The sequence below is a fragment of the Acanthisitta chloris genome, unplaced genomic scaffold, assembly GCF_000695815.1.
Source record: "Acanthisitta chloris isolate BGI_N310 unplaced genomic scaffold, ASM69581v1 scaffold17808, whole genome shotgun sequence".
NCBI classification, from domain to species: domain Eukaryota; kingdom Metazoa; phylum Chordata; class Aves; order Passeriformes; family Acanthisittidae; genus Acanthisitta; species Acanthisitta chloris.
Genome location: NW_008688902.1, coordinates 30,443 through 40,829, shown reverse-complemented (window position 1 = coordinate 40,829; position 10,387 = coordinate 30,443). Strand labels below are relative to the sequence as shown.

At 40.5% G+C, this 10,387-nt stretch overlaps 1 protein-coding gene across 1 annotated transcript in view; it reads right to left on the bottom strand.

Annotated features, from left to right (window-relative positions):
- LOC103808433 (hormonally up-regulated neu tumor-associated kinase-like) overlaps window positions 1–9,954 on the bottom strand; it is a gene marked incomplete at its 3' end in the record, with an annotated part of 15,991 nt that extends 6,037 nt beyond the window's left edge. The window contains exons 1-4 of the mRNA XM_009081213.1: window positions 9,622–9,954; window positions 8,367–8,659; window positions 3,960–4,015; window positions 2,677–2,815 (exon numbers count right to left, since the gene is read on the bottom strand). Of these exons, the coding sequence (XP_009079461.1) occupies window positions 2,677–2,815; window positions 3,960–4,015; window positions 8,367–8,659; window positions 9,622–9,954 (821 nt within the window). The remainder of the gene's footprint in view (window positions 1–2,676; window positions 2,816–3,959; window positions 4,016–8,366; window positions 8,660–9,621) is intronic.
- Between the last annotated feature and the right edge of the window lie 433 nt (window positions 9,955–10,387).

Here is a 10,387-nt window from a genome sequence, read left to right as displayed (position 1 = left end):
TGAACTGTCTGGATTTGTTTGAATATAACAGCTGTTTCCTCAATTCAACTGGTGCATTAAAGCAACTCACTTTCCAGTTCTCCAAAATGTCTTTAAAGTCTTCTGCACAAAAGTCATGATTAGGCAAACAGGTACCACTGTTCAACGTTGCCTCACAGGAGTCTTAGCTGTATTGCAGTTGAATCTGGCTGGTGTTCTGGATGAAATTTTGCCTGACTATGGCTTTCTGTTTTCCCTGGTCAGCCCTGACACATAAAGTCAATATTTCTTCACTACACTGAAATATATTATTGTAGGATCCAGTCGACCTGTACTTCTTTACTTATTTTGTGACAATTTAAGTTACTTATCTTTCTAATTAATATTTCAGTCCATCAGAATTCCTTTCCCCACTATGATAATGTAAACAATTCTGTATTCAAATTGCAATTTAAAGATGCAGAATCTGTCTATATTAGACGTCAAGGGCCATATATGTTTTATATAGCCCTCGACCTGTTATGTGCTGTTTATTAACAGTGAGCTCAGTAAATAGTTCTCAGGTCGCTGCTTTGCCCTCATTCAGACACCTGAAATGTGAAAGAAGTATCATCCTATGTAGGTGCCAACAGCATCATCTAGATCTGATTCATCTGTGTTGTGTCTACATAAATTCAGACTAACATTCTTGAAATTCAGACTTATACTAAAGTAATTTGGTAGTAGGTGTCCCTTCATCCTTAACTTTGTGTACCATTCATACTGTGTATTTATAAGAAGCTGAGGTGTAAGAATCATTAAGAATCACTTAATATACAGTATGCCTGCCAAAAGCAGGTCTTGAGAAGAATAATGTACATTCTAGATCTATGTGTCTATAACTCCCTTTTCTCTTTTGAGCATATAGGAAAACTAATCTTCTATTTTATACACCTGAACCAGGTGCCTCTATGTAGGTACCAGCAACCCTGTAGAGCAAACTAAACCACTTTGTCCTTCGTGAATACACAGCTTAGTAAAGACTGCTGAGAACTCCTCAGAGAGACTTAATTATTCTCTTGACAAGTGTGACATCCCAGCTCAAAGCAGCTCTGTACATCCAGGTCTTCCTTTCCTTCTGGCAGCTGTCCTGAATGAAGAAGTTTAGATCAAATGCAGCATTGTATATTGAACAGAAACCTAGAATTGTTTGGGTTGGAAGGGACCTAAAAGACTAGCTAGTTCCAACACCCTGCCATGGGCAGGGACATCTTCCATTAGACTACATTGCTCAAGGCCCCATCCAACCCAGCCTTGGACACTTCCAGGAATGGAGCATCCACAGCTTATCTGGGTAACTTGTTTCAGAAGCAGAGCATTAAGATCCTTTAAATGAATATGGTTTGTGGGGTATAGTGTGAAGTGCCATTTCTAAGCCAAAAAGTCCTATTACTCTTCCAAGTCTTGTGAGCTACTTGAAATCCATGGGATTTTATCATTGGCTTCAATGGCTGGATTTTTACTCTAACACTTGTGAGTCAGGATACTGCAAGGAATGATTGTTATAATTGTAAATAGGTGGGAGGAGCCTAGATGAAGGTGTATTTGACCAGCCACTGTTTTTTTCAATCTTAATGATCTAGGCAAAGATTTGGTTTAGTCTATATTACTCATGCTCATCTTCTGTACCCTGAATCATACCTGCTAGAAACGGGCTTAAAAATGTGTCCTAGATGGAACACTCAGATCTGGGCATATGGCAACTACCAAAACAGCTGAGGATAGGATGATACATTGGCACATACTTATAAATACATATAGGTAAACATGAACTGCCTTTGGACAAATGATGGACATGGCAAGCTGCTCTTCTGTCCAGATCCAAGAAGATCAAAGGATACAAAAATCAACTTAATATACAATCTTTTTCCCAGTTCCACCCAGAAGAAAATGTAAAAAAACCCATGACTTGGCTGTTAGAACTGCAAACTGCAAATGCATTTGAAAAGTCTGAGATAGTTTATGTGAAATATTACTTATCTCAAGGGACCTTCTGCATCCTCGTTTATTATAGGAGATATATCCTGTAGATGTTATACAAAAAGGAAAATTGAGTCCATTCAGGTTTCTGCCACCTATGAAGTAAATAACTTCATGTTTTTATCATAATTTGGTATGAGACACCTAACTGAGTTATGAATTAAGGTCTCATAGCTCTGCTATAGCCACATCTTTGGTCTGTGTGTCCCTGAGACTCCATTTTTTTCTGATTAGATTTCATCTTTTGGCAATATACGCCTTAGAAAATGCCCATTTGTCAGTCTAGGACTTTCAAGGCTTCTGATTTTGACAGAATTTACTCAGAGACCAGCTAAAACTGTGTGCCAGAAGGACAGGATAGTGGAGGAGTTCATCTGACGGGGTTGGTATTTACAAGCTCTTTCTCTGTGTATTCAGTACAGGTTCCTATATGCAGATACCCTACCTTCTGCACAGAGTTTCTCCAGAACAGCATGTATACTGCTCATTAATTTTTTTCTCCAGTGGTTTGCAATGGACATACGTTTCAATATACTTTGGCAACCCTTCCCTGACATATCTCTGCTTTTGCTGTTGATGCCCCAAAGCTTAGTGCTACCACCCCATTCCTATCAGAGTCTTGTCTAAACAATTCAGTGCTGAGAGTGTTTTGATAGGTGAATTTTTAGATCTACTTACATGGACCAGACATCCACCTTTGGACCATATTTCCCATGAGCAAGCAGTTCTGGTGCAGCATAAGCTGGGCTTCCACACTGGGTATGTAACAGCTCCTGGGAGAGACCCTCGAACCTTGTGGTATTGCTCAGTCCAAAATCTGATGGTCACAAAATCAAAGGCAAATATGTTTTAGTCTCTTCTGAAATAGCTTTAACTTTACCAATTGTCTGACGAATGGAGAAAGACAAAACCAGCAGCTAGCTGCAGCATCTATTGATGTCTCAGTTATGGATGCCAGTTTGGGTTTGAATAAATGTGCCATGAATTAGCAGAGGAATTACAGTGAAGTTACCCAGCCACGGGTCTGGTTTGATTGATTTTTGTTCAGCTATTTTCGTTTGCCTCGATTGGCTGCATGCTGGTACAAGAGCTTAGCTACACAGCCACTTTAGCATGGCTTAATGAGCCACGGCATTCGTCTCAGCTGGGTGTGCTTTATCCCATGGTAAACGTGGGGTAAAATATGCTAACTTAAGCCTTTTTCTCTTTATATGTTCATGTGTGCAAGGGGGAGGGAAGAGAAAGGTGTGATTGTAAAGGACTGGCTGGCTATAAAACAGGGGTGAAGAGTTGGTGCCTTTTTTCTCAGAGGTGTTAAGCTTTTAAAAGTTTGGGAAACACTGGGTTAAACATGTGGCTTCTCTAAGAGTTAACATCCCTTGCGGGGATTTTTCTGTGTGGTTTCCATAGAATAAAATTAATGTTTCTCTGAGCTGTGTTAACTGCTTGGTGCAAATTCTCTCATTTTTATAAATGTTTGCTTCACAACCCTAGCAAGATTTCTGTTAGTGACCAAAACAGTTCTCTTTTTTTTTTTTTAAACACATACCAAATGATGAGGTTTCTAGTTGAAGTAATGACTCAACAGAAACTAATGTGTCCCTACCTGCGTTTCACCCCAGAAGATTTATTTCTTTGTCTACAAATCACTTCTGCTAGGAACAGCTTTCTACACATAAAAGCTGTAATTGTTTCTTGCTTCTCCAGCAATACACAAGGGAAAACATTAGGCAGACTTGTTTTCCTTGTTCTCTCAAAAATATGTTTTAGTTAAAGCTCAAATAAACAAGCTGTTAAGATATACTTCATAACTTCTATTTATTCTAAAAGCTCAAATATGTTTATTGAATAATCACAAGCTCACTTGTAAAATGTGCTGTTTGAGTAGTAGCTGAACTGTCACTGAAAGCCACAGACACAAAAGAAACAGAAAACAAGTTTCACTGATAGTGTGCGCCTACCAACGATTTTGATGTTGTTGTTCTCATCAAGCAGAAAATTTTCAATTTTCAGGTCCCTGAAATGAAGACAGAAAGCAAACTTTCAGATGCTTGATGTCCCAGCTAACCATTTGCAGATAGTTTTTAGCAAAGTTTAATTGAAATAGTAACAATAGTTCTGCACAGCTCTGCCTACAATTGTAACAAGATCCTTATTCCTTCCTGAAGTTTCCAGTTGGGAAAATGGAAACTTTCTGTATTTCAGGGAGTATTTTATGAGTATACATCTTAAATAGACCATTAATTTTAGGAATCATCTGTTCTATTGATACATATACATATATATATATATATATATTTGAAATTAACTGCATTTATTTCTTCTTTTGAGTAAAAAGGAAAGTTGCACATATTGGACCAGAGTTTTTTTGTCTTTGTTTGAAGCACTGAGCACTGCTGAGTATTTCTGCTTTTTTTTGTGAGTAAATTGTGCCTGAGAGATATGAAGGATGAGAAGGGAACTGGAAAGTGAGGTTGTACCAAAGCTGGGTTGGAGCTGCAAAGTGGAGACACCTCTGCAGTGATGTTTATGTAAACAGCATCAAACAGTATCATCTGCCCCACCAGGAGGATGTAAGAGTTGAAAAAAAAATGCTGTTAGCTGTCTCACATACTTACTTGCTTATTGTTGGAACATTTATATATTTACAAGTTAAAAGCAAAAACCAGAATATTGCTCCACTGTGCGGAGTGCCTGAAGTGGCAGCTGAAAATTTTTGCACCATGGAGGAATCCTCAGCCAGTGTAATTTGGGTGTTGGGAGCCAGTCCAAGAAAGAGCCTGCGATGCTTTGCTGACTCCTGTCACAGCCTCCCACATGCTGCTGGGAACCTCCCTCATCTCTGGAGAGGGTATGTGGGGCAGAACAAGTTTCAGCAGCAGCTCCAGGGACGTGGATTTCCCTCCTGCCTGCTCTGAAGTTTTGAAGCTATTTTTTTCAGCCCAAAGACGTCAGAGAGCACAAGAGGACAAATCAGAAGAAGGGATGAGAGCAAGGAGCAAGGACTGGGTGGATTGGTGCATGAACAGCACCGTACTGCTGCAGGGGATGAGGTCTGGAGGTGTACCTGGTGGTCTTGAGTGTTTTTACGGTAGCATCCATTTATCTCCGTGGCTCTGGATGGGACAGCATTTCACTCAAAACCCTCTGCTGCCCCAGGCTGAGAATGGAATGGGGATGGTTTAGTCTTACCCTTTTAATAGCATGTTTTCTGGAATGGTAAATAAGCCACTGCCCAAAATCTGGGAGGTAGATTTAAGATAACTTTGTTCATAGCCTATTCGTGTCATAACCCTGTGCACTAATACTCCAGTGGTTTAAAACTAGTTGTATTACAGGCCACTGTAAATCTGACATTTCTATCAGATTTAGCACCCCACAGTGCAGTTGTGTTGAATTGGGTTGCTACAGCTGTTGTTCTCTAGGCTGAGCCAAGTGCTCACAGAGTTAAAAATGTATGCTTTCTTGCCTGAAGAACCTGCTAATGGCCACTATGAAAGTTTGTGTAGTGTCAGAAGTTATCTTGCATCAAAGGTACATCTTGTTGTTTTTTTTTTGTTCCAAAGGAAACTCTCCAAGAAATATCATAAATGTAAGCAACACCATGATTTTTTTCCTCATTCCCATGGGGACTTCAGAGAGGGAGCCTAGAGGGCAGCTTGTGATGTTTCTCCAGGTCTTTGGTCCAATAGGGATTCAAAGGGATATATGACGTTTTTATATGGGAGAAGGGAAAATATCCAGGAAAATCAGCCAGGAAAAATTAGGAACTGTACATACAAGCAAGTCACTGTCACCTACCAAGTGCCAGCTGTAGGAGTTGGTAGCTGACTGCATGCACGTGTTAGCCTGATCCAGTGGCAAGGCAACATGATTTAGTTTACACGTCTTTATTTGTGGTTTTTAAGCTCAGATGCATTACCTCACTGCTTGGCTGTGTCCAGAGCAGGCATAGGGATAGTTAGCAGAACTCGGTTGATGAGTGTTAGCTTGTGGAGCTGTTAAACCTGATCTTGTGCCTGAGCCTTCTTATATCTGGCACAGTAAAATGCTGTGTGCTGGGAGAACAGGCAAGTGAGTCAATGCTTCATATTCTGGGTCATTTTGGCAACTGTGGCACAAAATCTACCGTGAGCTTACGTGGCCAAGAAAGGTTAGTATCTTTATTGTGAAATGTAGACTCAAACTTAATTTAAGCTGTAAGGATTTGTTGGATCCGTGCTGATTTTAGTGATGATTTAGAAAGTAAATCTCAAGAAACAAAATAGGTGTCTGAACATAATGTAGAATTTCAGTTGAGAAAAATCATTTTGGACTAAAAATAGTTACAAAACTGGACAGTTTTTCATCAAGTATATTACTAAGACAGTAGAAAATACTAGGTTTTTTTTCTGAGCTATAGCCAGAATGCCTATAAGACACTTTTGGGCAAATGTAAATTAAATTAGCGAATTCCTAAGTGATGACCTTAGGAATGAGATCTTGCAATCACCAGGCACCCCTATTCTAGTAAAATAAAGGGGGCCCAGGCATAGACCCAAGCATTGGCACACAATTGTCCATCTCATGAACTCATACCTGATGTGATTTTACCAGGCTCCTCCTCATGGATTAACAGCTGTTCCCAACAGGCAGTTTGGGAACCCTTGTTTCCTTGCTCAGTGCTTAGATGGGAAAATCAGATTGATTTTGTGAGGTAACTTTTCTATTTCTGTGCTCATCTGTCTGGAAACATTGATGCCTTCTTTTCAGACGAGGGTACACCCACAATTATCCTCCTTGATTTAACCTCTGTAGCAAGTTGCTATAAATCACTGCAGCTGGAGCTGAGCAGGGAAGCCCTTGCAGATCCTTCCCAGTCTGCTTCTGGAATGAGGTCAAGGCCACAGCTCCGACTCTCAAAGCTAGCAGCAGGTCACGAGTTGAGGTACTCCTGATTTAACCTACACCTGTGACTTAGCAAGGTGGCTGGGCTCCTTTGAGACCAGGCAACTTCATATACCCTATCACAAAGTGCTTGAGAGCCAGGGATGACTTTTCCTTTGGTTAGGGCAGTTTGATAGTAAATCAAGTCACCAGAGGAGCTCATGCCACTTTGTACCTGGCTACTCTCAGGGTGTGCAGCAAAATTACCTCTCACAAAATTTTCCCAGCAAAACATGACCGACAGAAGAAGGGAGAAGTAGGACAGGAAGGCAGGCTACTCTCCTGCTCACCGTGAAGAGTTGTTTCCAAACGAAAACAAGGGAAGAGGGTTTGAGAAATTAATGAAGAATGTTGTCATGGGAAGAACGTAAATGTTATGATCATGAGCACTGAAAAAATGCTATAAAGTAGATTAGTTAAGGAACTAGCAAGGCAAGAATGTCAGCCTGGACTAAATGGGTGAAGCCCCTTGGGTTTATTGTCTGGTGGAGGTTTTTTTTGTTTGTCTAAATTCTCTAGTTTAGATATGGATGATTTCTTTCTAGTCCATTCCTTATTAATTAACAAATCCAGTCTAATGAAGTGCTGGATTGCAAGCATTTCAAGTCACAAAGCACTTGTAAATGCTGAGTCTTTGCATTCACAGTTTATTTGTTTCATGGTTGCTGTAACAATGCAACTGGATTACTTGTTAGATCCCGGGGACTTTCTTGATGAGTGTGTGTACCCTTTAAAATTAAGGATCTGATTGACTGTGAATCATTAAGCAAAACAGAAAAATGGTGGGAAAAACTGCTTCTTTCCTACTCTCCCACCTAAAACGGGAGTATTATTCTGCAGCTCTTGTTATATGTGCCAAGATCCCTAGTAGAAGGGAAGATCATCTCTCCTTGTATGGTCTGCTGAGGTTCCTCTAGTAGTGCCTGAAGTCATGTTCTGTCCTTGTAATGCAAAAGCCAACATGGAAAGTCAGCAACCTGTCATGGACCTGGACCTGCAGGACATGTTCTCTTCTCATGCAGTGAACTGTGATCCCTCAATTTTCCATCCTAAGTGATGTATGGTTCTTTCAAAATGTTGTGGCTAACCAAAGAAAATCAATCTTTATATGCATAGCCACACTGAAATACTTGAATTAGACACACGTTCGTCACCAGCTAAGTCTGAGATAATTGTGCCAAAGTATTGATGTGTTGTGCTAATCAGCTCTTACCCCTGGCCTTTCTTACTTTACTCCCCAAGGAGTGCACAACGGCTTGTAACAGTAGGAACCACTACTGAGATTAAAATGCTTTATTAATATGAGCAGAGCGAACATAAGTCTTCTTTGCAAACCCTGTTCTTATGAGGGAAAAATAAAGAAATGCTTTTGGTGAAGATGAGTATTCTATATTATTACATACTTTCTTTTCTTACTGTTTGGAAGGGGAGAACCATCTTACCTGTGAACAATCCCTTGGCAATGCAGGTGCTCTACTGCAGACAGAATTTGCCTGGTGTATCTCCTTACTTCCCTTTCCGCCAGTCTCTTTTTGTCACAAATTCTGTCCAGGAGGTCCCCACCGAGGCACAGCTCCATCACCATGTAATAGGAGTTGTCAGTCTCCAAGGTCTCATATAGCCGAACAACATTGGGGTGCTTAATCATCTGGTGTATCCGTGGCTCACGCTTCATGTTTTTTAAAACATAGGAATCCTGCTTGGCTTTCCTCTTGTCAATGACTTTTATGGCTACCTGAATGGCAGAATATCTGCAAATTGGCAACAAGCTTTGCAACCAAGATTAGTTTTCAAAAGGATATGGAGTAAGCTGACATGTGGGAGAGGCTGTTTTTGACATGGTGTTGACAATCAGTATCACAGAGAGAGAGACATTCCCAATGGAAGAATACACTCTTTATTTCTTTTGAAGGCCAAAACAGGAAGTTTGAACTCTGTCATATCTACCCCTCTCATTGCATTAATAAATATGCATGTATGAAATATTCTGAAATGCAAACACAATCCCTACATGCTTGAGTAGTTACTGCATCTGTAATGTACCACATCTATTTTCTAACTTGTTCCCTTCTGGCTTGGTCTAAAAGCCACTCAAGATATTGACTATAATGGGCTGGGATTAGACTGCAGTTTGGGGAGCTAGTCAGACAGTGAAGCTGCTGAAGCCACAAGAAAAGTACAATTTCAAAAACCACTTGATAGTAATCCACCTTCCCACAGTTGTGTCTAGTGGCATATTATTTTAGCCTGACTGAGCTAGAGGTAACAGATGTTATCTGTGTCCTGCCATGTAAATGATTGCTGTTGGAGGGGCTGGCTTTTCTCTAAGTGCTGTTTATAGCCTTAAAGGTTAGATACGCAACACTAATAACTCAATCAGGATTATCAGGGAAAACATATTTGAAATTGTCTTTATGCCATCATCTTGCATTCTTTCAGAGGGAGGATATCTTTGTTTTCTGTACTGTTTTATAATTGTGAAAATAGTTGCAGTCAATGCATATTCACACATGTGACTGATTATGCATGAGCAATAAACTCAATTTATGAGGTTAATTTATGAGGATAAGGTTCAGAGGAAAATTCACTGAATAGATTGTGGTTTGCAGATTAAATGGTCTGAAATTTTCTGACATAAATTAGTGTGAGGTTACTTGCAATTCCTAGTGAGTCTTACCCTCTCATTAAGGAGCTTACCTTCTCCCCTGTGGGGATGTGCAGTCCCTCCATCACCTTGGCAAAGGAGCCCTTGTTGATCATTTTGCCTACTAGGTAATTCCCAACTTGTTTGGAGTGAGGGAAAGTCCTCCAAGTTTCTTGGGGCATCTTGTTAAAACAAGCAGGTATTTTTATATCCTTGAAGTTTTTCTCCCATTCTGGTAATATTCCATCCAAGTTGCCAGTATCTGTCATTTTGTCATCCAAGCCTGCTTTCATTGCTGTGGGCGTCCCTGGAGAGTCAGATTTGTATTGCTGCTTTCCAGATGTAGCTTCTGATTCACAGCAGATGTAGGCATTAGGTCTGTACATCTTGTGGTGCAAGTGCCATCCTGCTGATCACAGAGCAACTAATCCTTTCCCCTCGAGACTCCACGTTTGTCACTGATCTCTAGCCTGGGCACATAGATCTGCTCAAGCAGAACCAAGTGGTAGATTATTAGCCTAACCTGATATGCAATGTCAGTTAATGCCCCAGACCTGCCAAGTCAAATGACACATAATCCCAGCATCTGCCTGGAATATAAACATCCTGCTGATCACAGAGCAACTAATCCTTTCCCCTCGAGACTCCACGTTTGTCACTGATCTCTAGCCTGGGCACATAGATCTGCTCAAGCAGAACCAAGTGGTAGATTATTAGCCTAACCTGATATGCAATGTCAGTTAATGCCCCAGACCTGCCAAGTCAAATGACACATAATCCCAGCATCTGCCTGGAATATAAAGCTCTTTCTGCAACAGT